This window comes from Dromiciops gliroides, chromosome 2 (assembly GCF_019393635.1).
Source record: "Dromiciops gliroides isolate mDroGli1 chromosome 2, mDroGli1.pri, whole genome shotgun sequence".
Classification (NCBI taxonomy): Eukaryota; Metazoa; Chordata; class Mammalia; order Microbiotheria; family Microbiotheriidae; genus Dromiciops; species Dromiciops gliroides.
The window spans coordinates 355891212-355918698 of NC_057862.1; the positions used below are offsets into that span (position 1 = coordinate 355891212).

The window sequence follows — 27487 nt, forward strand, 5'->3', positions numbered from 1 at the left end:
TCCAGGCCTGGCACTCTATTCACTGTACCAATTAGGGGCTCCTGAGACTCTGCACCAGAGTCCTAAAAAGCATTTTCGAGAGTTCCCCCCGAGTACCGCCATCACACGGGTGTTCACTGTTCAACAAGCATGGAGGTCTCTTGTCATAAACACAACACCACACATCATGGCAGAAGAATAATAATTATTATAATAACACTATTTTACATCTAGGTCCACACCTACCTGCCTGAAGCATCCACAAACTACATATTTACAGTATATATAAGTAGGGTGGTGACCTTCCACCCCAGCCCCTCAAAGCCCCCTGGGTTGAGGGGCAAGTCCGTGCTGGCGACCCACTCCTCCAGGCCAGCCTGCTGGGAAGGAGAGGGGTGGCAGGGGTCGAATGGAGGTTGCACAGCTTCCTGCACCTCCCTGTGGACCCTCCCTCTCACCCAAATAACTAGATGACTACTATCATTCCAGATATTAGCAAGTGCCTATCCTAAGCGGGAAGGATGACCTGGGAGGGAGGGTAGATGTGCAAATGAGGGATGAAGTAGGGGGACTTTGGTGGCCTCCCTCGCTCTAGTTTATCCTAGCTTGTCTCCTAGAGGCTGGTGAAGATGGGGCATCACACACACATGGGATGCATGCGCACACAGATGCGGGAGCTCATGCTGTGCCCCATACAGCGTGCCCACAATGGCATGCACAGCCAGCCAGGGGCACAGCCCTGGGCCTGGCCCCATGCAGTAGCAAAGGTGGAGAGAAGCAGCCCAGGCCCTGCCTGGGGAACGGGAGGGGAGGCTGGCTGGAGGTCAGAGGGCAAGGGAAGTTGAGGAGTCTGCTGGATCCCCCTGGGCAGGGGCAGGGGCAGGGGGCTCAGTCTGTGGTGGATGGCTCTGTGGAGCCTTAGCATGGGATTGTTCCTCAGGCAGGCTCAGCTCTTGGGCCGGCAGCTGCAGGAAGTCCGGGAGCACCAGGTCCTCTTTGCGGAGCAGCCCCCGCTGGTCATCAGCTCTGCTGCTCTGGACCCTGTTAAGCAGCTCCACCAAACCTGGTAGGGCCAAAGGAACAGGGACTCAGGAGGGGCTGGCACAATACCGCATCCCCTTATCCTCCAGCCTCCCCCTCCTCTCTTTCCTCTCCAGCTCAGCACATACTGCTCCCCTGGGTGTGTTCCCCTTCAGCCCCCCCAGTCCCAGGCCCCTGCCCCCTTACTCCCTCAGAGAGGGCCCAGAAGCTCCTTCCCTGCCCCCAGCTGTTCCCAGAACTAAGGGTGGCCTGGCACCTTCAATGTCACACGTGTGACGCTTCCCGGTGTTTCTGGTCCCCTCGGCCAGCGAGTTGGTGAGCAGGGAGGGAGGCTGTGACGTCTTTCCCTCAGTCTGGAGGGGGCCGCCCTGCAAGGACACTGCATTAGTGCCTTCTGGGGAGGTGTCAGCTTCCTAGGGGAGAGAGAAGAAATGGGCCTGGCCCAGCCTTACCTGACTCTGACTAGGAGAGGCAGATTCAGTTCTCGTGATCTTCACACCTGCAATAAAGTGGCTTTGTTGAGATCCACCATACTTTCCCCTGCCTGATCCCACCTCCCTGTGAACCCCAAGAGAGTGAATCAGGTGTGACACTCTCCCCCATTCTGGTGGCAATACAAGAGGAAAAGGAAGGAGCTTTGGGTCTCAGTTGTTCCCGGCAGACTAGAAAGATTTTTTTATATGCTACACCCTCCTCTCCCCAAATCCCCACTCCTCCTGCCCCTGGCTATGGAATGGATGACTTTGACTCCCGCTTTCTCCCCCAGCCCCCCCACCCCAAACATGTTTTAACTAGAACTATGATTTCATTGGTGTAGCAAATTCCCAGTGGGGAAACTCTACCTACCTGCACAAATTGGTACCTGCTCTACAATTTATATTATAGGGAGAGTTTCCAGGGATACTGAGGCCTGACATGATTTACCCAGGAGCACACAACCAGTATGGGAACTCAGATCTTCCTGACTCCAAGGTTGGCTGTCTAGTCACTATGCTGCCTCTTACTTTACCTACATAGAAGACTTAGAGCGGGAAGACACATTCAAAACATCTAGTTCAATTCCTGCATTTTACAGAGAAACTGAGGTCCAGAGAGGTTAAGTGATAGATAAAAAAATATTTAAATAGATAGAAAGATATAGACATATATAGATAGATAGAAAAATAGCTATAGGTACAGATAGACAGAAAGATGGAAACAGAAAGAAAGACAGAAACAGAAAGATGAAAGAGAGAAAGAAGGATGGATAGATGGATGGATGGATGGATAGATGCATAGATAGAGAGAGATAGAGAGCTATAGATAGATAGATAGATAGATAGATAGATAGATAGATAGATAGATAGATAGATAGATGATAGATAGATAGATGATAGATAGATAGATAGATAGATAGATAGATAGATAGATAGATAGATAGATAGATAGATAGATAGATAGATAGATAGTATCAGAGCTATGATTCAAACCCAAGTCTTCTGACTCTAAATCCAGTGTTCTCTCTTAAAACCCATCAAATCAAATTCATCGAGGTGGCACGGTGGCTGAAGCATTGGACCTGAAGTCTGGTAATTCCAATGTAGCCTCAGATAACTTCCTAACTGTAACCTTGGGCAAGTTCCTTGTAACCTCTGTCTGCCTCGATGCTTTTCTCTTCTGTAAAAAGAGGATAATAACAACACCTACGCCTCAGGGTTGTTGTGAGGATAAAATCAGACAATGTGCTTGGCACACCTTCAAGTGCTATCTAAATGCTAGCTTTTATTACTCTGCCTCACTTCCAGCATAGGACCTTGCTAGGGGCAGGCACACACTAAATAATGGGCACTGGGTGGATCAAATTTAATTTAAGAATCACCCACTATGGGCAGAGCCCTGTGCCCTGTGAGAGACTCAGAAATGAAAACGACATAATTCTTATCCTCTAGGAGCTCATAGTCAGAGAAGATAGAATATCACAGATCCAATTTTTATTTGTTGCTGTTTAGTCATTTTAAAAATACTAAAGAGTTATATAACAATTCAAGATTTAACACCTGACAGTTAAATAATACTAAGAGATTTAATAGGTAACTGTTCAAGATAGCACTAGAGAAGATGAGAAGCCACACCTGATTAAGGGTCAAATGAGTGGGACAGTCAGCAAGTGCCATATTTAATTGTTTTTTAGTGGTGTTCGACTCTGTGACCCCTTTTTGGGAGGGTCTTATTGGCAAAGACACTGTGGAGTGGTTTGCCATTTCCTTCTCTATTCGTTTTACAGATGAGGAAACCAAGGCAAACCGGGTCAAGTGACTTGCCCAGGGTCACACAACTACTAAGTGTCTGAGGCTGGATTTGAACTCAGGTCCTCCTGACTCCAGCCTCTGGTGTTCTATTCACTGTACCACCTAGCTGCCTAGCAGCTACCATAAGAGGGTCAAAATAAAGGCTGTTGAGACACAGTCTGGCACCAGAGAAGGAGCTTGGAGTCAGAAGGTCATTGATAAGAAGAAAGTCCTCATATACACCAAAACATTTATAGCAGCATGTGTGGTGCTGGCAAAGAATTGTAAAAGAAGGGGTAGCTAGGTGGTGCAGTGGCTTTGGATTCAGGAGAACCTGAGTTCAAATCCATCCTCAGACACTTGACACTTACTAGCTGTGTGACCCTGGGCAAGTCACTTAACCCTCATTGCCCCACACCCCAAAAGAAGAAAAAGAAAAAGAATTATAAAAGAAGTAGATGCTCATCCATCAGGGCATGGCTAAACAAGGCGTGGGACATGGACATCATGGAGTATGACACTGTACTGTAAGAAAGGATGAATGGGGGCAGCTAGATGGCGCAGTGGATAGAGCACCGGCCCTGGAGTCAGGAGGACCTGAGTTCAAATGCGGCCTCAGACACTTAACACTTACTAGCTGTGTGACCCTGGGCAAGTCACTTAACCCCAATTGCCTCACTAAAAAAAGAAAGAAAGGATGAATGTTATGAATATAGAGAAGCTTGGACAGATCAATGTGAACTGATACAGAGTGAAGTAAGCAAAGCCCAGAAAACAATATACACAGTAACAACAATGTAAATGGAAAGAACAACCATACATCAAAAAAATTAAAAATTAATGTTGCTGGGGCAGCTAGGTGGCACAGTAGATAGAGCACCGGCCCTGGAGTCAGGAGTACCTGAGTTCAAATCTGGCCTCAGACACTTAACACTTACTAGCTGTGTGACCCTGGGCAAGTCACTTAACCCCAATTGCCTCACTAAAAAAAAAAAAATTAATGTTGCAAAATTACAAAGAACAAGGAGGGGCCCTAAAGAAGAGAAATAAGAAGACACTCTGTTCCCACTCCTTTCTCCTTTGTAAAGGTAGAACCACCAGTGTGGAGCACTGCACATATTTCTAGACTTTTTTGATGTATTGATTGTTTTTTCTCATTTTTTTCCTCTTCTTCCTTTTTTTTTTTTCTTAAAAAATATTCTTTGTTATATGAGATGGCTTACTGGGAGGGGAAAGGGAAGGCTACTGGGAGACATTTTGGCAGAGTTAAAAACAAAAGATATCAATAAGAATAATTTAATTAAAAAGTACTTAGTCATGAAGAATGGGTTTGAATCCTAACTCTGACCTTTACTAACTGTCTGACATGGAACAAATGGCTTAATCTCTCTGAGACAGCTTCCTCATGTATAAAATGAGGGTAATAATAACTACACTGTCTACCTCACAGAACTATTGTGAGAAAAGTGCTTTGTAAATCTTAAAGGTTTAGGGAAATGGGAGCTATTATTATTTGGGGTGGACTGTGTATATATGTTCATGTGTGTACATGTGTATCAATATGTTCATGTATGTATATGCATGTGTGTTTAGGGGGAAACATTTCAGGCCTGGACTCCCTTACTTCTGCTTCTTCACCTCCACATATTTCTCTCTATCCTTTTCATCTTTTCCTCCATTCTCTCTCTCTCTCTCTCTCTCTCTCTCTCTCTCTCTCTCTCTCTCTCTCTCTCTCTTTTTTTTGGTTTTGCTGAGGCAATTGAGTTTAAGTGACTTGCCCAGGGTCACAGAGCTAGTAAGTGTCAAGTGTCTGAGGTCGGATTTGAACTCAGGTCCTCCTGACTCCAGGGCTGCTGCTTTATCCACTGCGCCACCTAGCTGCCCGCTTTCCTCCATTCTCAAAGGAAAGATTGTCTTTTGCTTCCTTTCCAAGGCTAATTTCTCGATGTGTGCCCCAGATCCCATCCCTCTTGTCTTTTGAGGTCTCACTGCCCCAATCATCCATCCCTTTCTTCTCCAGTCTCTTCCACCTCCCTCTCTATTATCTACAGAAAGTCCCCCTTTGACCCCCGCTACCTCTTCTAGCCACCATCCTATTTTTCTTCTTCTTTTCACTGTCAAACATCTCAAATAAGGCATCTACGACCACTGCTTCCCCTTGCTCAGCACTGTGCTTATCAAAGTGCCTAGCAAACAGTAGGGGCTTAATAAATGTTTATTGACTGCCTACCTGACCTACTCCCTTCTTAAGCTCCTCTAAACTGGCCTCTATTCCCACACTCCACTGATGTGGCTCTTTGAGGTCTTGCCAAACCCACTAGGCTTTTCTCAGTCTTCAGCTTCCTTGCCCTCCCTGTGGCATGTGACCAGTTCCTCCTGCTAGAAACTCGATTCCTTTGGCTTCCATGATACTGTTCCTCCTTGGTCTCTCTCCTACCCTTCTGATTGTTCCTTCCCTTTTCCCTTTATTGTGTCACTTCATTCCTGCTGACCCCTCACTGTGGGCATCCTCCAGAGCTGGCCCAATGACCTCCTCCTTCTCTGCCTTCTGCCTCTCTAAACTGGCCTTGCACCGTGACCGCTACCAATACCTCTGTCATGACGACTCTTAGGTGAACAAGGGACCTGGAGGTCACAACGTTATGTGGTTCAGATGAAAGGAGAGAGGATGCTGAGCCTCTGGACTAGAAGCCCTCATGGGGACACAGCCTTTTTTTAGTCAAGTGCAACTCTCTGTGACCCCATTTGGGATTTTCTTGGCAGAAATACTGGAGTGCTTTGCTGTTTCCTTCTCCAACTCAGACTGTAAAAAAGCCTTCAGGGGCAGCTAGGTGGCGCAGTGGATAGAGCATCGGCCCTGGATTCAGGAGGACCTGAGTTCAAATCCGGCCTCAGACACTTAACACTTACTAGCTGTGTGACCCTGGGCAAGTCACTTAACCCTAATTGCCCCTCAAATAAATAAATAAATTAAATTAAAAAGCCTTCAGCTTTTACAGATGAGGAAACTGAGGCCAACAGGGTGAAGTGAGTTGCTCAGGGTCATACAGCTAGTGAGTGTCTGAGGCCAGATTTGAACTCAGGAAGAGGAGTCTTCCTGACACTCTGTCCACTGTGCTGCCCTCAGGGACACAATCGCTATCTTTAAGTATTTGAAGAGGTATCCTAGGAAAATGGGTCTAGAGTTGCTTTAATCAGCCCCAGAATGTAGAAATAGAGAAGAAATCTCAGAGAGACATAAGGATGAAAAGGAAAACTTTCTTATGACTTGAGCTACCTAAAAACTAGAGAGCTTTTCCATTGGAAAAGCCAGAAAGCCCCAGGAGATAGTGAGGTCACCATGACCGGGAGTCTTTAAGCCAAGGGTGGATAGATTTGTTTGGAACGTTGCAGAGAAGATTCCTGATCAGGGAGGAGTTAGACTAGGCCCTTGCTGGTTCCGAGATGCTCTGCTGCCCATTATCTATCAAGTACAACTTTGTAAGCTGACATTCAAGGCCTTCCACCATCTAGTCCCCCCCCTTAGGATATCCTTCCAGATTCATCAAAGCCTGCCTCTCCTGTGAGACCTTCCACAACTACTTCAGCTCACATAGGTCAGAGTTTAAGTGTTGGAAAGGATCTTAAAAGTTATCTGGTTCAAGGTCCTCATTTCACAGATGAGGAAACAAGCAGAGTAAGATGAAGCGTGACTTCTTGACCAGTGATTAAATGTCAAAGCCAAGCCTTGAACCTGGCTCCAAGTCTGGTGTTCTTCCCATCACACCAAGCTGCCCCTAGCAGTAAAGCTCTTGCTTCCCTTCAACACCCCAAACCTGGCAATGACCCTAGATGACTGGCACGGTAACAAGGCCTTGAACAAAACAGGTACTTAATAATATCATTGTTGTTGTTGTTCTTGTTGACTTGAATAGATTTAAATGGAATTCCGTTAGTGCCCTGCTGGTGTCTCCCACTTCTGCACTCCCTCTGGAAGCAGCACAGGGCTTGGGCAGATTATGAGTGACAGAACCTTGGGGGCGCAGAGCCTGTGGGCCCCTGTACCTGGAAGAGTGTCCAAGACGAGTCTCTGGGCGGATACAGAGCTCACAAGCTTCTCCAGATCTAGAGTCCGCTTCTCGCCTGACTGTAGGGGCACAGGGTCAGGGGTTGGCAGAGATCATAGCTCCCTCTGGGGCTCAGCTCAAGTGCCACCTCCTACAGGGGGTCTTCCTGAATGCCCATAAGTGCTAGTGCCCTCCCCACCCCACCCCTTATCAGAATTGCTCCCCCAGCCCCACCCCCATCTAAACCTGTGATTTAATTGCCTACCTGTGTGTGTGTGTGTGTGTGTGTGTGTGTGTGTGAGGTGGGGGGTGGGGAGTGGAGGGGGTTGGGAGAATCAAATGAGATGATATATGTAAAGTGCTTAGGATGGTGCCTGGCACATAGTGGGTGCTTAATTAATGCTCATTCCCTCCTCCTTCTCTAATCACCAGAGGGAATCCTTTCTGCCAGTGTGGTTCTGAAAGGGTTTGGTCGTTTGTAATCTAGAAGAACATCCCGAGGGTTTGAGTGCTTTGTCCAGAGAGGGGACTTGCAGCCAGCCTCTGACGCCAGCTTTCTGTCCAGCACAGCTCACTGCCTGCCTGCTTGGCTTTTACTTTGGGCAGCTTTGGCATGCACTTATCTCAGCACAGGTGTGTGCCCCATTTCCTTTATAATGTGGGTTTCTTACACAGGAGCCGCTTTGAGGTTTTTGATCTCTTTATTCCTAGTGCCAGGCATGTCGGAGGCCTCAGTGCCTCCTTACCCTTCCGTCTGAATTTCCTCCCTCAGTGTCCCACGTACCTCCTCTCTCTCAGCCTCCCCCCGCCCACCCCTTCTGTTCCTTCTCCCCTGAAGTCCTTGTCTGTCTCTCCTGAGCAGGGAGGGCAGAGGAAAGATAGGGGACAATGCCCTAGGTGAGGGTTGGGCCAATACAAGCACAGGTGAGTGTGGGGATTGTTAGGGGTGGGGAGTGACCTCACCAGATGTACTGATATCTGCTGCAGGCTCAGGCCGTGTTTTCCCAGGATGGGGAGTAGGGCTTCCTTCAGCCGTTTGGAAGATTTGCTTGTGATCCTGACCACTTTGCCCAGAGCTGTGATCTCCAGCCTAGAGCACAGAATGTCGCAGCTGGAAGCAACCTCGGAGGCCTTGTCTTCCAAACTCCCCCTTTGACCCAGAAAGTATAGGTGACTTATCCCAGGTCACAGCTAGCTGATAGCAGAGACAGGCCTTGAATTCAGGTGTTCCATTCTTCAGGAAGATGGAAAAGGGTCTCTCTGTCTCTGTCTTTTCTCTCTGATTCTCCTTATCTATCCCCCAATCCCTTGGGATCTGTTTCTCTGTCTCTCTCCCATCCCCAAACACACATAGAATCCTTACCCTCACCCTGCCCCCTCCCACCCCAAAGATCCAGAGTTGGTCTTGTCTGGCAAGGCAAGGGGAAGAGATGGAGGCCTTGGGCTCCACCGTCACAGAAGGGAAGGGCACTCACTCAAAGCTGATCCTGTTCTCCAGTTTCACCTCCTGGTCAGCCAGCACCGAGCAGTCCTGATCCAGGACCAAGGCCTTCTGTGGACACAGTCCCAGGGGCTCAGTAACACACTGGAGGCCCCCTCCCTAGGCCCTGGAGAACCCAAAGGAAGAACCCTACCCCCTACTCTCTCTCTCTCTCTCTCTCTCTCTCTCTCTCTCTCTCTCTGTGTCTCTCTCTCTCTCTTTCTCCAGGAATAACTTCTAAAGGCCAGAGGACTTGGGAAAACATAAAATCCTGGTGTCTAGGTCTGATATTGTGAACCTTCTGATACCTTCAAGAACAGACAGTCCAGGGGCTCTGAGCCCTGGCATATGGAGGGTGGGGGTTAGTATTAGGAACAAGGAGAAGAATAGACCTAAGTTGTTAAGAATGGATGGAGAGGGGCAGCGAGGTGGCACAGTGGATAGAGCACCGGCCCTGGAGTCAGGAGTACCTGAGTTCAAATCCTGCCTTAGACACTTAACACTTACTAGCTGTGTGACCCTAGGCAAGTTACTTAACCCCAATTGCCTCACTAAAAAAAAAAAAAAAAAAGAATGGATGGAGAGACTGGGACGAAGGTTAGCGTTAGTTGCACTAAGCCCTGAAGTCTTTCAAATCCTTCACACCTGCCTCTCCCACAATTCTGTTTCTTCCACACCCACAGTCACGCCCAGTCTTACCATCACCTGATGCCCCCACTCATCTTCCTACCATCCATCTGCCATTCAGCCTAGTTGGCCTTGTTTTGTCAGCTATTCATTTTGTCGTTGCCCTGCGTGTGACCCATGATAGATTATAAATTCCTGGAAGGCTGGGCAAGGTGGTGTGCCAGTTGTTAACTCCTATGATCATAGAATGTTGGAGGTGGAAGACCCCCTTAGGTATCATCTTGTCCAATCCTTTTTTGTTTGTTTGTTTGGTTTTGGCAAGGCAATTGGGGTTAAGTGACTTGCCCAGGGTCACACAGCTAGTAAGTGTTAAGTGTCCGAGGTCTGATTTGATCTCAGGTACTCCTGAATCCAGGGCTGGTGCTCTATCCACTGCACCATCTAGCTGCCCCTCAGTCCTTCATTTTTATAGATGAACAAAGTGAGGCCGAGGGAGGGAAAGGAATGTGCCCAGGGTCACACACACAGTAAGAAAGTGGCAAATGCAGGATCCCAAGGATGCCGACTTTCAGAGTAGGGCTCTTTATCTCTACCACAGACCAGATCAGTAGCAGGGGCATGACTAGGGATCAGGTTTACAATTGGGGTTAGGGTTGGTATTGTGCTTGGGGGGAGGTCGGGTGTTCAGGTTGATATTTAGGGCTCAGTTCCTACCTGTTCGTTGCCCACCAGGTAAACCTTGATATCAGGCAGGGACAGGCCTCGTTTCTCGCAGATGCTGGCCAGCATAGAGCGGATGGTTAAGCCAGGGCGCACCAGTGCCAAGGATGCCGTGCCATCTGGCAGATACACGCAGCAATAACGTCCAACCCGACCCTCACCTTCTCCTTCACTGCCCCCCAGGCTCTTCCGGTGACTCTGAGTCTGGGTAGATGACAAAAACACACAGACACGCACAGACATACATAAATACACTGTGAGTAAGAGCAGGGAAATACATGGGATCACACCATGGAGAAGAGAGGGTCTGTTTACCGGGGGGAAAGGAGAGGAGAAATCACTGGGGGAGGGGAGGGCTTGCAGGTGACCAGGGCAGAGAGCCAGGGCAGAGGATATGGAGCAGAAAGCTGCCCACCCTAGGTCATTGGCAGAAGAGGTAAAGGGCAGTGGGAGGAGAGAGACCCTCACCTCAGATTTGCTACTGACAAATGCAAGGAAACCGAGGTCAAGGCTGGCAGAAGAGTTGAGGGAGCCCTGGGACTCTCGGCGAAGGGCTGAGCTCCCATTGGTGGTGCCTAACTCTGAAGGGAAGAGAGATAAGGTGTTTAAATAAGCCCCTTCCCAGCTGCCTCCTCACATGTAGCAACTTCCTATAGCTTCTTTTCCAGTTCTGCTCAGAGATGGAGGCCAAGATGTAGAGACAGGTCAGGATTATTCAAGAAAACACACATATATATGTATACACAAGCATACATATAACACAATACAGAAACATAATTATATACACAAACATCTCTGCGTTAAAGCAACTGGGGTTAAGTGATTTGTCCAAGGTCGCATAGCTAGTAAGTGTCTAAGGCTGGATTTGAACTCAGGTCCTCCCAATTCTAAGGCTGGTACTCTATCTACTGCGCCACCTAGCTGCCCCTCAGAGGTGACTTCTGAGAGAGGCCAAGAGCTTCTCTGAGGTCCTGTCATACTCAGGTACTGAGAGGCTACTTAGCACCTGAACTCTCACTAGGTGGAGGCCTTCCTTGATTTCTCCAGAAAACTGGGAGGTCGCTCTATGGTGAACTTGTGGGAGAACATAGACAAGAGTACTGAAGGATGGGCAAGAGTAGATGGGTTACTATCTGTATTATCGGAGGGAATTGTTCTAAATTGATGGGATTGCCAATCCATGGTTGCTCAGGCTAGCATCCTGTACTCTGGCCCTGTGATGACTCAGCCCAGGGGTTTGGCAGGCCCTACCCTGCTTTGAGCAGCAGCCAAGAATGGACCTGTGTCTGTCCTCTGAGGACCACTATGGCTAGGATCACAGATGGGTAATAGCAATTCCCAGAACCATCTACTAGAGCACAGAGAGGCAAAGATCTCTGCCTGTGGAGGGAGCAGAAGTCACAGTAGCTAGCATTTCTATGGCACCCTAAGCACTTTATAAATATTATCCCATTTGATCCTCACAACAACCCTGAGAGGTAGGTGACTGGCCCAGGGTCACACAGCTAGTAAGTGCTTTAGGCTGGATTTGAGCACTCAGGCCTTGGGGACTCCAAGTCTAGCACCAATCATCCATTTATAGAAACTCAGAATGTTAGAACTAGAAGAGACCTTTAAAACCACGGCTCCACCATCCCACCCTGACCCCCTATTGTCCCACCGGCCCAGGCTTTCCTTTGCTCACCCCTTCGGAAGGACTTCCTGGGCCCTCGGCCCCCAAGACCCTCAGCATTCGGCAGCTGGCCCAGCTCCTCCACTCCCAATGGTAGCGACTTTCCAGGCTTCAGCTTTGGCTTCTGAGAGAGAGCCTCATATTCAGGACCCTCCCCCTCCAACCCATTCCCAACTTCCCAATTCCTATGCAGAGGGTTGAGGGCACCAGGCGTGGTCCAACCCTTCCCATTTTTCATACTGGTCCACCCTAACACTCAGAGCTGGGGCTGGGAGGTTGGTGCATTTCTGTGCCCATGGGAAGGAAAGAAGCTGCCTGGAAAGTGGGGAACTGGGTGCAGGCCCAGGCTTCTTCTGTACTCCAGGTGGCTTTTTGTATTTAAGTGTTTTCGTGTGTGTGTGTGTGTGTGTGTGTGTGTGTGTGTTACTCAAATCAGAGCTGAGGCTCTGGGCACACTTGGATGGCAATGGAGATTCATTCTCCCCACCCAGACCCTCCCTCCCCACATGGGCACCTTCCGGAATGTGGTATTGGGGCTGGCGGGGTCCGAGTTGCCTGGCTCACAAAGGGGCCTCCCTTCTGCTTCTGCCAGGAGACATTCCCGGTACATGGGGGACTTGACGAAGCGGGCATAGCTGTCAAACTTCATCAGGTTGAAGATCTGAAGGGAGGAGGGAAAGAACAAAGAGGAGTCATGTGAAGGGAGGAGAACAAGAAAGGGATGAGGGGGAGGACAGCAGCATAGGATCCGAGGCTGGAAGGTAACTTCGAGATTATTGAGTACAGGCATTCTCAAGCTGGGGGCCACAGACCCCCAGGAGGCCCAGGGAGCCCGAGGTCCATTGACGGTGCCCAGCTCTGGGATCTTCTAGTCCAGGTCTTATCGATCTGGGGTTCATGGACTCCTACAAAGTCTATGGATAGATTTCCAGGGGGCAATGAAATAAAATGGGGAAAAAAATTACATCTTTATTTTTATGAAGGGAAAATATTTTCACTAGGGAAAAGGAAGAGAGGGAAGATGGAGAGGACGAATGAAGAGTGAGGGAGAGAGGGAAGGGAAGGGAGCCATCAGCCATCCCCCATACTAGGCCTCTCCTTAGGCCCATACCTGCAACTGCTGGACCCGGAACATGTCAGGGTTGGGGGTGGCCAGCACCTCCTCCCCAAGCCAGGCCTGCCGGTCAATATTCACAGGGCTCAGAGCCTTACTGGACAGGAACTCTTCATAGATGCACCGAGCTTCCCGAGACAACTGGAGTGGGGAGGGTGGAGGTAGCAGGGCCGTTACCAGGAGCAGCCTGTCAGCCCTGCACCTCCATCCTCTCCTTGCCCCTCTCCCTCCATCCTCAGCACCCCTACCCCCTCAGAGCCCCAAGCTTCCAACCTGTTGGGTGTCACTGGCTGGAATCTGCTGGAATTGCTCACAAGCTTTCCAGAAGGACAGATTTTCTGCACTGAACTCCTTCTTCAAGAACTCCTAGACATGGGAACAGAGAGGTAGACAGGGAAAGAGAAGGGGCCACCACAGCCACATGCCCCTCCTCACTTTCGCAGCTCCCTCACTCACCGTGAAGTAGGCAAGACCCAGGGGATCCTGAAGCAGCCGCTCAAAGGACAGTGCCCAGCTGGCCACAGGCTGTTCCTCAGGGGTAAAGGGACTGCTGGGGCCATTGGGCAGGCTGTGGACACTGAGGCTGCTTCCTCGGCCCTCCCCGGCCCCCTCCGGCCCCACCACACTGCTCAGCTCTAGGGACAGGGAGGAGAGGGAGAGAGAAACGTATCAACCCTAGCTAGGATCCAGGAAGCCAGGAAGCCCCCTCCCTCATCATACATGCATTCATTCATTCAATAAACATTTATTATTCCCCACCCACCCCAGTCAAACCTCTAATTTCCCCCTCAGCCATGCCCCTAATTCTATACACACACACACACACACACACACACACAAAATGCTTCTGGAGGAAAGCCAGACACAAGCTAGGCTGTTCTTTCCTCTCTAACCCAAACATGGGATCTGAGTTCCTCCTCTTGATCCTTTAACCAGGATCCAGGCTGGGTCCCTTCCTCTGACTCACCTCCATCGGAAACAGCCAGGACCTGTGGGAGAGAAGAGGGAAGAGGCTAGAGAATGGCCTAGGCTAGGAGAGGTGGGTAGATCTTATCCCTACTTACAGAACCTCAGGTTAGCCAGTGTTCATTGTTGTTACTCAGTTGTGTCCGACTCTGTTACCCCATTTGGGATTTTCTTGGCAAAGATACTGGAGTCGGGGCAGCTAGGTGGCGCAGTGGATAGAGAACCGGCCCTGGATTCAGGAGGACCTGAGTTCAAATCTGACCTCAGACACTTAACAATTACTAGCTGTATGACCCTAGGCAAGTCACTTAACCCCAATTGCCTCACTAAAAAACAAAAAAAGATACTGGAGTGGTTTGCCATTTCCTTCTTCAGCTCATTTTACAGACAAGGAAATTGAGTCAAACAGGATTAAGTGACTCGTCCAAGGTCACACAGCTAGTAAGTGTCTGAGGTCAAATTTGAACTCGAGTCATCCTGACTCCAGGGTCAGTGTTCTATCCACTGTACCAACTAGCTGCCCATTTAGCTGGTGTACCCAAAGTACAAAACCATTGAATGCCTGGTCACTGATGGAAGAGGTGGGGATGGGATGGAGAGAGATGGAAATGGATATGGCGCCAGACTTAGCTCATCTTGTCCTTTCTTGACCTCTCTGTAGCATCTGACATTGAATTAATCCCATGCACCGCACTCTCTCCTATCTTTAGCTACATTCAAATTCCAGGAATCCCTTAAACTCTTGAGTGGAAGCCAAACTAGATGGATCTGGAGAGAGCTTCCCCACCCATAGCAACTTCTCTCAGCCACACCTACATCCTGTAGAAAAAGCCCTACGCTCAGTAACAACTCTCTAGTTCTGACCCTCCCCTAATGCCAGACCTGACTATTGTGGTCTCCCATTACCCTGCTCACAAGACTCAAGACTTGTTCAAATACTTATACAAATGGCTCCTCGCGGGGGGCAGCTAAGTGGCACAGTGGATAAAGCACCAGCTCTGGATTCAGGAGTACCTGAGTTCAAATCCGGCCTCAGACACTTGACACTTACTAACTGTGTGACCCTGGGCAAGTCACTTAACCCCCATTGCCCTGCAAAAACAACAAAAAAAAGCTCCTCCCCACCAAAAGTTCAGGGGGCCCTGCACTATGCTATCTTGGCTTTCCTCCTATCTCTCTGACTGTTCCTGTGTCTCATTCACTGGCTTCCATTCTTCTTCTTCTTCTTCTTCTTTTTTTAAGTGAGGCAATTAGGGTTAAGTGACTTTCCCAGGGTCACAGAGCTAGTAAGTGTTAAGTGTCTGAGGCCAGATTTGAACTCAGGTACTCCTGACTCCAGGGCTGGTACTCTATCCACTGTGCCACCTAGCTGCCCCTGCTTCCATGCTTCTTGACCTTTAAGCATGGGTCCTCCCCTAACCTTCTGCTTCTTTTTTTCTCTGACCTTTGGGTATCAACTGTTGCCTCTATATGCGGAGGAATCCTCAGGTCTTTTACCCTATCTCCAGCCCCTCTCCTGAACTCCAGTCCCAAAATTCCATCTTCCTGTTGGATCTCTCCACCTGGATGGACATTCCCCTAGTACATCCAGCCTAACATGCCTATAACCATGACATGTACAGTGGATGAAAGAGTGCTAGATTGGAATCAGAGAACCAAACTTTGAATCTCAGGTCTCACCCTTACTGGCCTTGTGACCCTAAGAAAGCCACATAACCTTCTGAGACTCAGTTTTCTACTTTGTCAAATGGTGATAAAATATTACTCAAAGATGTTTAAATGGCTATACCAGGCACCACCTTTCTCCCAGGGTAGTTGTGAGGAAAGCATGTTGTAAACATTAAAGCTTTTTGAAATGCGACCTTTTGTTTGTTTTTTGTTTCTGTTTTTAAATCACAGGCCATGATTACACTGTTATAGGGAATCTCAGATGAGAAACTCCCTCTACCAATGCACATAATTGATGTTTGTCAAATTGAATTGGATAGAAATTGGGATAAGGTGGAAATAAGGAAAGTGGAAGGTAGCAATGCAGGAAGGAGAAGGGGTGAGCAGGAAGATGGTAGAGAGAACATAATGAATGATAAAGTCCAGTGTTTCACAGATTTTGAACTTCCCAAGTCATCTTCCCGTAGAGATGCATTCCCAACAACATACCTGTCCCTGAGTCTCCTAGACCTCCGGGGCTGCTTTTTATGGCCTGTTGCAGGGGAAGTGAGGACCAAAGAGACCTCACTCCACCCTGCCCAGTGGGAGGAGAAATGTGCATGAAGAGAAAGGGGAAGGAAGAGTCAGTGGAGACATTGAGGTTGGAAGGTCTGTGGCCCTAGGACACTTCCCCCACCCTCACCCAGCCTCCATACACAACTGAGCCTCAGTTTCTCCACATTCAGGAGAAGAGAATGACACTTCTCTCCTATCTGAGATGAGCTCTACAAGAACCTTGGACCCTTGGGGCAAAGATGGCAAAATGGAGGTGACAATTTTGGGGATTGAAACTATCAGTGACGACCTATGGAGACTTCCTAGGCTGTTCCAGTTTCTTCATAGCAGTCTAAACTCATTAATTGGTATTAAGGGCCCTCCACAGTCTGACTTTTAGTACCTCATACATATCCAGACACTCCCTAGTGATGCTCATAGACTCCCTGAATTCCTGACCCAGGAAACTGCCAATGCTAGCTCCATCTTGATACCATGCCATCTTATGAGGCTGAGGCAATGGCTTTTTTTTTCTTTTGGAGGCTATTGGGGTTAAGTGACTTGTCCAGGGTCACACAGCTAGTTAGTGTCTAAAGCCAGATTTGAACTCAGGTCGTCCTGACTCCAGGGCCGGTGCTCCATATGCCGTGCCACCTAGCTGCCCCAGATTCAGGCAATGGAGAGAGTGTTGATTTAGAGTTAGAGGACCTGGGTTCAAATCCCACCAGTCATTTGATCTCTTTGGGCCTACCTATTTCCTTATTTATAAGATGACTGAGTTGGGCTGGATTACTTCCATGTTTCCTCCAGCTTCAATCTATGACCAGCATCCTTGGACTGTGAAATATTGAAGGGGATAAGGCTCGGTAGGAATAAATATCACTTATAGCTGGGACACACAGGAAAGTCCCAGTGTGCCTAGAAAGAGAAATGGTGACCCTGGACTCTGCAGCAACTGCAGCCTCACCCCAAAGAATGCAGGTGCTACTTACTAGCTATGTGACCCTGGGCAGGTCATGTAACCCCTATTGCCCCGCAAAAAAAAAAAAGAATGCAGGTGCTGATCATTGTAGGACTTTGATTGTGGGGCCATCTCTGTGGACCTGGGACTGAAGCTCTGTATGTTGGGAAGAGTGACAGTGACTGTATCTGTGTGCCGTAACTTTAGGACTGTCATCCTGAGATTGTGTCTGTGAGCCTGTCGCTCTGGGTCTGTGACTGGGAGGCTATCTTTAGGAAACTGTTTCCTAAGTAACAAGTTTGGTTTTAGATGCCACTGACATCCAGGGTTTCATAAGGACAAACTGAAAAGATGAAGTCTCTTCATTCTGGAAGGGTCAGAAAAGATCTATAAAATTATGAAGGAGATCATAGAACACCTGTGTTAGAAACAACCTAACAGATAGATTATCTAATCCAATACCCACATTTTAAGCAGCAATTAGTAAGCATTATTTAAGCAGTCAGGCAATAATTTTTATTAAGCACCTACTATGCCAGGCACTGGATAAACAAAGGTCAAATACAGCTCCATGAGTCAAGGAGTTCTCGATGTAGTGAAAGAAACAACATACAAACAACTACATGAAAATAAACCATATACAGGATAAATTAGAAATAATCAACAGAGGGAAGTTGAAAAAGACTTCCTGTAGGAGCTGGGATGTTAGCTGGTATCTGAAGCAAAGTGGCAGAGATGGAGAGGGAGAGCACCTATCATGTAGCAAGTGCTGGGGATATGAAGATTAAAATGTTTTTTCCTTTTTGTGTGTATGTGTTATATTTGTCATTCTGATAGGTGTGAGGTGATACCCTCAGAGTTGTTTTCTTTTGCATTTCTTTGATCAATAGTCATCTAGAGCATTTTTTCATATGATTATAGATAGCTTTAATTTCTTTGTCTGAAAGCTGCCTGTTCCTATCCTTTGGTCATTTATCAATTGAGGAATGGTTTGTATTTTTATAAATTTGACTCAGTTCTCTATTTTTTGAGAAATGAAGCCTTTATCAGAGATAGGTGTTTCAAAAACCCTTTCCTAGTTTTCTGCTTCCTTTATAATCTTGGGTACATTAGTTTTGTTTCTGCAAAAACTTTTTCATTTTATGTAATCAAAATTATCTATTTTACATTTTGTATTGCTTTCTATACCAAAGATAAAAATGAAATAGTCCCTGCCTCTTGAGAGGCTTACGTGCTATCATGGAAAACAACATGTACCTATATGAGTACATAAAATATATACAAATTAAATACAAAACTATTTCCAAGTGGTACTGACAGTTTGAGGAGCAGGGAAAGCTTCATGTAGGAAGTGGCCTTGGGACTTAGCTCTGAAGAAAGCTATGGGATTCTAAGAAGTAAAGGCAAAGAGAAATTTAAGGAATGAGGGATAGCCGGCAGGAAGGCATACAGAAGGGAGCTGAATTTGTAAAATGAAAGACAAGAAGGACAGGACCAAAGAGGGTGTTGTGTAATAAGCCTGGAAAGTTAAAATCGACAAGACTTGGCAACTGACTGGATATGTGGAGTGAGGGAAGGAGAGAAGTGGAAGATGACTCCAAGACTGGAAGCTTGGGTACCCATGAGGACAGGGAAGTGTAGAAGATGGGTAGGTTTTGGGGGAAAGATAACAAGTTCGGTTTTGGACATGTTAAGTGTAAGATATCTACCACAAAAATCCAGGGTGAGATGTCCAATAGGATTACCCCCCTGTTACAGTTGAGGAAACTGAGGCCAAGAGAGATGAGTGACTTGCCTAGGGTCACACAGCTTGTAAATATCTGAGGTCAGATTTAAACTCAGGTCTTCCTGAATCCAGATCTAGTGCTCTACCCACAGCACCACCTACTGAACTCTTATGAAAGCTGATGAGGTTGCTATATGAAAAAAATAGAGAGAGAAGAGGTCCCAGGTTGTCCCTCAAGGTTACACTCACAGTTAGGGCTCAGGACATTCGTGACGATCCTGCAGAGGCACTGAGACAGAGCAGTTAGGCAGGAAGAGAACCAGGAGAGAGTAAAGTCATAAAAACCAGAGAGGAAAGTGTATGAAGGAGACGGGGACTAACAATATCAAACACTACAAAGGTCATAAATGATAAGCATTGAGAAAAGGCCATTGGGATTTGGCAATTAAGAGTGCAATGATAACTTTGTAGGGAACACTTTCAGCAAGTAATGAAGTTGGAATTCATATTGTAAAGGTTGGAGAAGTCATTGATGGGAGGGGAATTGGGAAAAGATAATGGGCAACTTTTTCTAGGAGTTTGGCTATGAAGGGAGAGGGGCCATGGGATGAGAGCTCTTTAGGGTGGCAAGGTCGAGTGAGGGTCATTTTACCCATGAAGAACAACAGGAGGCCCAGAAAAAGGAAGTAAGTTACCCAACGTTACACTATTTAAATTTAAGTGACAGTCAGGACACAAACGTAGGTCCCCTGACTCCAAATCTAGAGAACCTTCCACTAGACCACATTGGCTCCTCATATAAAAGGCGAAAGATGACAGCCTGCTTCTAGTAAATCCAAGTCACTAGGATGCCCTGGCTGCACTCTCCTCACCCTCACCCCCAGGAAGCTTGAGAGAGGCAAGTTTAAGATGAATAAAAGTCTACTCTAGTTTACATGTTATTAAACTCATGTAACTTACCATTCCTAGACTAATAGGGTACAACAAAAAAAGAGAAAAGGGAGCTAGGTGGCACAGTAGGTAGAGTGCTGGGCCTGTAGTCAGGAAAACTCATCTTTCTGAGTTTAAATCTAGACTCAAACACTTACTAGCTATGTGACCCTGGGCAAGTCACTTTACCCTATTTGCCTTGGTTTCTTTATCTGTAAAATGAACTAGAGAAGTAAATGGCAAACCACTCCAGTATCTTTGCAAAAAAAAAAGAAAAAAGAAAGAAAGAAAGAAATACCAAATGGGATCACAAAGAATCATACATAACTGAACAACAATGACCCTGGGCAAGTCACTTAACCCTGTTTGCTTCAGTTTCTTCATCTGTAAAGTGAGCTGGAGAAGGAAATGGCAAATCACTCTAGTATCTTTGCCCAGAAAACCCCAGATGAGGTCACAAAGAATTAGACACAACTGAAAATGACAACAACAACAACAACAAGAAAAGAGAGTTTCAAGAAAGATGTCATTAAATTAATGGATGGCAGGCACACAATCAGTCACTAAGAATGGGTGCATTGTTAGGAAGGATTGCCAGGGCTGCTGTAAACCACTCATGGGAGACATCAGAAATATATTCTTGGACTGTTGAGACCACACAGCTGACCCCAGAGGGCGCTATCACTATTTTTTCTTTTTTAGTGAGGCAATTGGGGTTAAGTGACTTGCCCAGGGTCACACAGCTAGTGTTAAGTGTCTGAGGCTAGATTTGAACTCAGGTACTCCTGACTCCAGGGCTGGTGCTCTATCCACTGCGCCACCTAGCTGCCCCCTGGAGCTATCACTATTACTATGAATGACCTAAGGCCTGTGCCTTGGTTTCTCCTTGTATGAGATAGGAGGGTCACCCTTCCCTGCCCAGCGCAGCCTTTGCAGGGTATAGGGCCAGGGCCAGGCAGGATCAGCAGCCTCTGAGAGCACAAAGTGGGGAGGGTGGCTCTGTCATGACTTTTTTAAAAAGACATGTGGAAAACTAGAAAAACCCACAGGGTTCTTAGGCATTTTTTTTTTTTTTGGTGAGGCAATTGGGGTTAAGTGACTTGCCTAGGGTCACACAGCTAGTAAGTGTTAAGTGTCTGAGGCAGGATTTGAACTCAGGTCCTCCTGACTCCAGGGCCAGTGCTTTATCCACTGTGCCACCTAGCTGCCCCATGGCATTTATTTTGCATAAGTGTTGAACTAGAGGTTCACATTTCTGGAAAGACGATAACAGACCTGCTTTTTAAAGAGGTGGCAAAATTGCATTTAAATTTTGGAGGACAGAAGTTTGGAGAGCCTGTCCAAGGTGCAAATGTGTAGTACACTTGTGTGTGTGTGTGTGTGTGTGTGTGTGTGTGTGTGACAGGCATGTATGGAAGTCATGCTATATTTAACAATAATGATAGCTAGACTTAATTTAAAGTTAGCTTCATATACATTCTCTTGTTTGATCCAGTGTCACAACCCAATGAAGCAAATGCTATGGTTCTTCCCATTTCACAGATGGGTAAATGGAAACTGAAAAGAGTTAAGTGATTTGTCCAGGGTCCCATAGCTAGTAAGTATCTGAGGCAGGATTCAAATTCAGATCTTCCTGAGTACTCCATCCACTGAGCCCGGTAATAGCTTCTAGGGTTAGGGACTATGAAGTATATGTAGGGTGTGCAATGTATGGATTATATAGCATACCTAAGGTAGGAATTTCGATGTGTCCAAGATATATAGTGAGCGGACACAGATTTTGAGAATGGTGTATCTTGCACAGATTGTCCAGATTACGCAGAGTTGCTGAGTATAAGGTTGATAGGTGGTCATGGAGTATGGGGTGTCTGTCAGTTGTGGCATGTGTAGGGGCTGTTCAGTACATGCAGGTGTAGGATGTGTACGTCTGCACTGGGCACATCAGGACTGCAGGCTGTTGGGTAGTGTGTGTCTGCCCCCCCCCCCCAGGATGTACAGGAGGCATGGGCCATGTATGCGGTGTACACGAGGTGTGTGCAGCTTATGAGAACTGTGCGGCATGTACAGGGCATAAACTACAGAGCAGTGAGCACAGGAAAAGAAGCAGGGGGGGGCCTGTTTTGGTAGCACTCTTCTGGGCTACAGAGACTTGTTATGACGTAGTAGCTTTTCTTTGGGCTGTGACTACATGGTTGTTTTGAGGAGCTGTGGTTTAAAGGGGGTTAACCAGGGCTCCCCACAGACCAGCGAGGGATTTCCAGGTTATATGTGTGTAGGAAGGGGTGACTGACTGGGAGAGAGATGTGTTAAAAGAGGTCTTCCTCACTTTGCAATAGGATGCCCTGCCTCAGAGGAAGGCCCCACCCATGCCAAGAGTTTACTCTGGCCCTCTCTGTGGGCCACTCTCCCAATTCCCAGAGCCCCAGCCCCTTCTCTACTCCTCTCTTCAAACTAAAGGAGGCTTAGCTTTCTTTAGTGAAATGCTGGTTTCCTTTCTCTTGAGTCCAGCCTTATTCAAATGGCCTGATTGTCTGAACCCAAAAGCTAAGGAACCTATTAATTCCCGGATGAAGCCCGGAGGCCAGCATCTGACTCCACCCCGACTCTGGGTGGGGCGGGGCATACTATTTACCTAGCATCCTTTATCCAACGCCTCTCAAGCTGAAAGGGCCTTTAAAAGACCTACAGGCAGGGGCAAGGGCTCTGCTGAGACCTGGCTGCTGCAAAGAGTCCCTAGAACAGGGACTCTTAAGATCAGAGTAGTAGAAGGATCAAAGACTCTTAAGATCATAGATTTAGAGCTAGAAGGAACCTTTGAGGTTATCTATTACAAATGAGGATAGTGAGGCGTAGAGCAGGTAAGTGACTTGTCCTAGGTCACTCAGAAGTGGTAGAGGAAAGGAAAAAGGCAGGCGCAGAGGAAGCTCATTTCCTGGCCTCTGCCCTCTCGTGCATATACTGAACAGGAAATCCCAGCTCAGTCACTCACTAGCTGTATGACCTTGGACAAATCACTTGCTCCCTCCCTTTGGGCCTCACTTCCTTAACCTATAAAGGAAGGGGGTGGGTGCCATCAGGAGTGTGCTGGTGAACAATTTACAGCTGCTATTGGGGCTGAGTGTTAGGACATTATTATTATTGTCTCCATCACTTCCTTTTTTTTTTCTTTTTCTTTTTTTTGTGGGGCAATGAGGGTTAAGTGACTTGCCCAAGGTCACACAGCTAGTAAGTGTCAAGTATCTGAGTCTGGATGTGAACTCAGGTTCTCCTGAATCCAGGGCCAGTGCTTTATCCACTGCACCACCTAGCTGCCACTATCACTTTCTTAAGTCTAGACAATCAACCAGACAGTAAACCAAGTCCAGATTTGTGTCATTTGCCAGTTTAGGAGGGGTCAGTGTTCACACTGAAAATGTAATATTTGGCTCTTCCTGGCCTCAGGAGTTGGCTCCAGCATCCTCCTGGGCACTTTGAATTCTAAGGCCCCTCCCCTCTAGCTCTAACGTTCTTTGACTCTAATATTCCCCTTGACCTAACTGTTAGTAACCAATGGTTCACTCTGTCCTTGAACGTTTCCATGCATGCACAACCTCCCCAGGTGGCTCACAGCCTCCTGGAGGACAAGGATGATTCTACCCCTTCTCTCGTCTTTCCCTAAACCCCCAAGCAAAGGGTGGGCTACGGAGTCCTTGCTGACTTACTTGACTCATCCTGCTTGCCTGGATGCGCCAGGCACTGGCCCAGCTGCCAGCTCCCATCCCCTACTGTTACACCAGGTGCTGACATTCTGCAGGAATAAATCTCTCTGAACCCAGAGTGTTCTCTCTTCTTCTGAGTGTTGGATGGTTGGAGAGGGGGGGATGCTTGGCTTCATTAGTAAACTTTGAAAGTTTGGTAGGAAGTCAGGGGAAGGACAGAAGTGAGCTCAGTTAGCTTTTGGAGGTATAGTATGTGTATTTTCGATGTCACATTCTATCCTCCCCCACCCCCACTGGGAAACATGTCACTTGGGGTGCCATCCTATACCATCTAACTCAGGGGGTCCTCCTCACACCTAAGCTAGAAGAGAAAGGGGCATGGGGAGAGAAAGGAGAGGAGGCTTGGTCAGTAGAGATGAGAGTTAAGGTTGTAGCTCTTCAGAAAGGATTCAGAACTAGGGACAAGATGGGGCTCACTAGGCCGTTCTCTAAGAGACCGAAGGAGGGGAAAGGAAGACACACAGCTCTGTCCTCAGGAGCTGAGATGCCTGCTGGTCAGGAGCCAAACAATGGGGTCAGTGTGGAGGGGGCTGTGTGGGAGTTGGGGATGTGAAGCATAATGGACATCTCTGCTCCCAGCTGAGTAATGCCAAATTTGCCCCGCCTCCCCAAGGGGGAACCAGGATAGATGACAAGAAACTGGCCCAGGAGGCTAGTTCTATTCTCAAGTCAATCACTTCAGTGATCTGCTGGAGCAGACCTCCCAGCTCCTGTCTCTGTTCTTGTTGATTCTTTTTAGTCCCATTTGGCAGATGGAAAAATCGAGGCCTGGAATGAGATGAAGCCAGATTGGAGAGAGAGAATAGCTGAAGGCATCGTGCAGGCATAGGCACCTGGCCATGGTGAAATGTTCCTGCTAATGGGACATTGTGTCTAGGACCCACCTCCTGGTGAAGCTAGGAATAGAGGAAGGAGCTGAACCAAGGCCCACCCCCACCGCAGCCAGCCCTATGGGCCACCCCTTTCTCACTTGTCCTCCAGTTTGGCTGCCCCAAACTTATCTAGCTACCCCACCTCCTTCCCCCTCCTGATGCTCTACAAACCCATCCCTCATGGCTGCATGTCTTTAGGACGTTGTCCCTAGAGAATCATAGTTCTAGACCTGGAAAGGATCTGAGAGTCTGTCTAGCCCAACCCTCTCATTTTACAGATGAGCAAACTGAGGAGCAGTTCGGTAGCACAGTGGGTAGAGTGCAGGGCCCGGAGTTAGGAAAGCTACTCTTCCTGAGTACAACTCTAGCCTCAGGCATTTACTTAGCTGTGTGACCCTGGGCGATTTGCTTCATCCTGTTTGCCTCAGTTTCCTCATCTGTCAAATGAGCTGGAGGAGGAAATGGAAAACCACTCCAGTCTCTTTGCCAAGAAAAACCTCAAATGGGGTCACAAAGAATCGCATGCGACTGAAAGTGACTCAACAACAACGATGATGAGAACAAATCGAGGCTTGGGGAAATTAAATGAATGGACCCAGGGCACATAGTTAAGCATCAGAGATGGGATTTGGAATTAGGCCCTCTGACTCCAGAAGCAGTGGTCTTTTCATTCTTGGTAGCCTTGAATTTGTAAAATCATGGCAAGCAGAGATAAAAGGAAGATGAGAGTCCACCCAAAAGGGATGGCGTGAGATAATTTACGTAAAAGCTTTTGCGAATTGCACAGAGCACCATAGAAATGTTTGCAATTACTATTGTTACTACTCCAATCCTATGCCCACATCGCTACATTTTACAGATGAGTAAACTAAGGGAATGACTAGTCACACAGGTAACAAGTAACTGATGTCTAACTCTGTGCTTGGATCATTGAGTCTGATTGCTCCATTCTACAAAAAGGAAGAAACTGAGGCCCAGAGATCTTTAGATGACAAAGTTAGTAAGTGGTAGAAGCAGATTTAAACCCATCTCTTGACTTCAAATCTATTGCTCATCAGTCCAGTCCAATAAAATCCAATCTAACGAGCATTTATCAAGTACCTGCTGCATTTGAGGTATTGCCTTTGGCGCTGTGTAGACAGATACAAAACTCCACAGGACACCATGCTAAGAAGTCTTGACACATTGGCTTGAGTCCATCCCACCCAACCCTAACCCTGGAGGAGGTCCTACAGCAGGACAGAGGCACAAGTCACTGAAGGGAGTTCCCAAGACCCATGGGAGGTATGGTGCACTCCATTCCCCCAGGAAGGAGGCAGGTAGTTCAGGACAGTGCCCTGTCAGGATGATCAAACTTCCGTTTTCTCCCAGGCCCTCCCTTGCCTTCCTTCCAAGAGCCTAGAGAGAAGAGAGGGAGGAGGTGCCTTCCCCCTGGTGCTATGGAGAGGTGGGCGGGGGGCATCAGGGCTCCTGGTGCGCATGGCAGCCAGGCAGGCAGCTCCCAATAACAAAGGGGGAGGAGAGGAATGAACATCAGGTAACAGAGCAACAAGATGGCATCTAGGGCATTTAGGGAGGGTGGCATTTGAGGTGAGGGTATAGCAGTTTTGTAAGGTAAACAAGATAAGGCTTTAAGGGGTATTCCGGGGACAGGGAAGCATCCTGAATGGTGCCCTGACCTATGATCATAATAATGAGGGGCACTCCCACTGAAGGGGTGGGAGGGAGGTAAAGCCCTGTGCCCACTCACCCAGGGGGTGCCCAGTGATGGGGAGGGGATAGAGACAGAGAGACAGAGAGAGAAAAACAGAGAGACACAGGAAGACAGAGAGAGAGAGAGAGAGAGAGAGAGAGAGAGAGAGAGAGAGAAGGGCGGTGGCTGTCTCCCCCCAGATCCACAGGCAGCCAAGGTTGACGGTTCCTGGGCTAAACAGCAATACCACACTGTGCCAGCCAATACAGAAGGAGTTGTTCTGGACTCTCTGAGAAGAGATGCCAACCTTCTTGCCAGCCACTGCCACCTCTTAGCTTCTCAAACCCTAAACAGAAGCCCAGCACTGTTTCTGCTGGTCCCGGATCCCTGGGCCAAGTGGCTCAGCTCGGTCCTCTTGTCCCAGGCACCGGGTCCCTCCCTGGGTGTGTCTCAGACCTTCCCTCCCACAGGCTGCTGGCCCCAGAGGCCATGTGGTCACTCACCATGCGCCCGTTGGGGACGCCCAGGTGCTTGGCTTTTCCTGGCATCCCTCCTGTCACGGGGCCCCGACGATGCGGGCAGAGACCATGGGTCCCTGGAGGGGTAGCTGGCACAGTCAAAAGGGGGAGCGCGGCAGGGCAGGCACGGGGCGACTGCTCCGAATCCCTCACATCCTGAAACAGCGCTCACTACCTCTTTTCTTTGCCACAGGAAGTGTATCTATGGAGACGAAAACCACAGAAAGAAGTAGGCTCTGAAGAGAATGCCTCTTCCTACACACTCACTCACACACACTCACTCACACACACACTCACACACACACTCACTCACACACACACACTCACACTCACTCACACACTCACACACACACTCACTCACACACACACACACACACTCATACTTACTCAGATCAAGTCCCCTTCTGTATTCACGGGCACACACTCAGGCAAGCCCCACTCCCCCTTCCCACACACATACACATTTAGCAACTTCTAGCGAACCCAAACCTAACCAGAGCCAAGGGAACATTCCCTGCCCTTCCCGTCCTGAGCGACCCCTCCCCGCCAGCTCCCAAAAGCGCACATCTGTCTTTCTGCACTTGCACAGACGCGGATGCAGACACACAAGTGTGCACATCCCAGACAGGGACAGCCACATGGAGGCTTCCTGGATATTCCATGAACTCATCAGAATATCCAGGCCAACCCTCTCATTATTCCGACAGAACAGAGATGCACAGAGGTCAAGGGACTTGTTCAAAGTCACTTAGGAAGTGCAGAATCCCAGACCTTCTAATCCTCTCTCCAGTGTAGCACACGCACACGTGGGTGTAGGCATGTACAAACACGGGCACACAGGGCCACACAGAGGCTCACGGAAAAAAACTTAGGGTACAAGTGGACATTTCACTCCCCCAAGGCAATAGAGCCTCC

The 27487-nt window shown here is 48.0% G+C and overlaps 1 protein-coding gene across 1 annotated transcript; it reads right to left on the minus strand.

Annotated features, from left to right (window-relative positions):
- Positions 1-164: 164 nt before the first annotated feature.
- Positions 165-27098, minus strand: RGS14 (regulator of G protein signaling 14). Its single transcript, XM_043989641.1, has 16 exons — positions 26960-27098; positions 26558-26774; positions 13914-13935; positions 13403-13581; positions 13220-13312; positions 12944-13087; positions 12347-12493; positions 11845-11956; positions 10629-10741; positions 10155-10364; positions 8809-8885; positions 8297-8423; positions 7332-7413; positions 1473-1519; positions 1277-1388; positions 165-1042 (listed from the first exon to the last, which is right to left on the minus strand). Exons 2-16 carry the CDS (start codon positions 26600-26602, stop codon positions 804-806), a joined length of 1749 nt encoding a protein of 582 aa, XP_043845576.1. The 5' UTR covers positions 26603-26774; positions 26960-27098; the 3' UTR covers positions 165-803.
- Between the last annotated feature and the right edge of the window lie 389 nt (positions 27099-27487).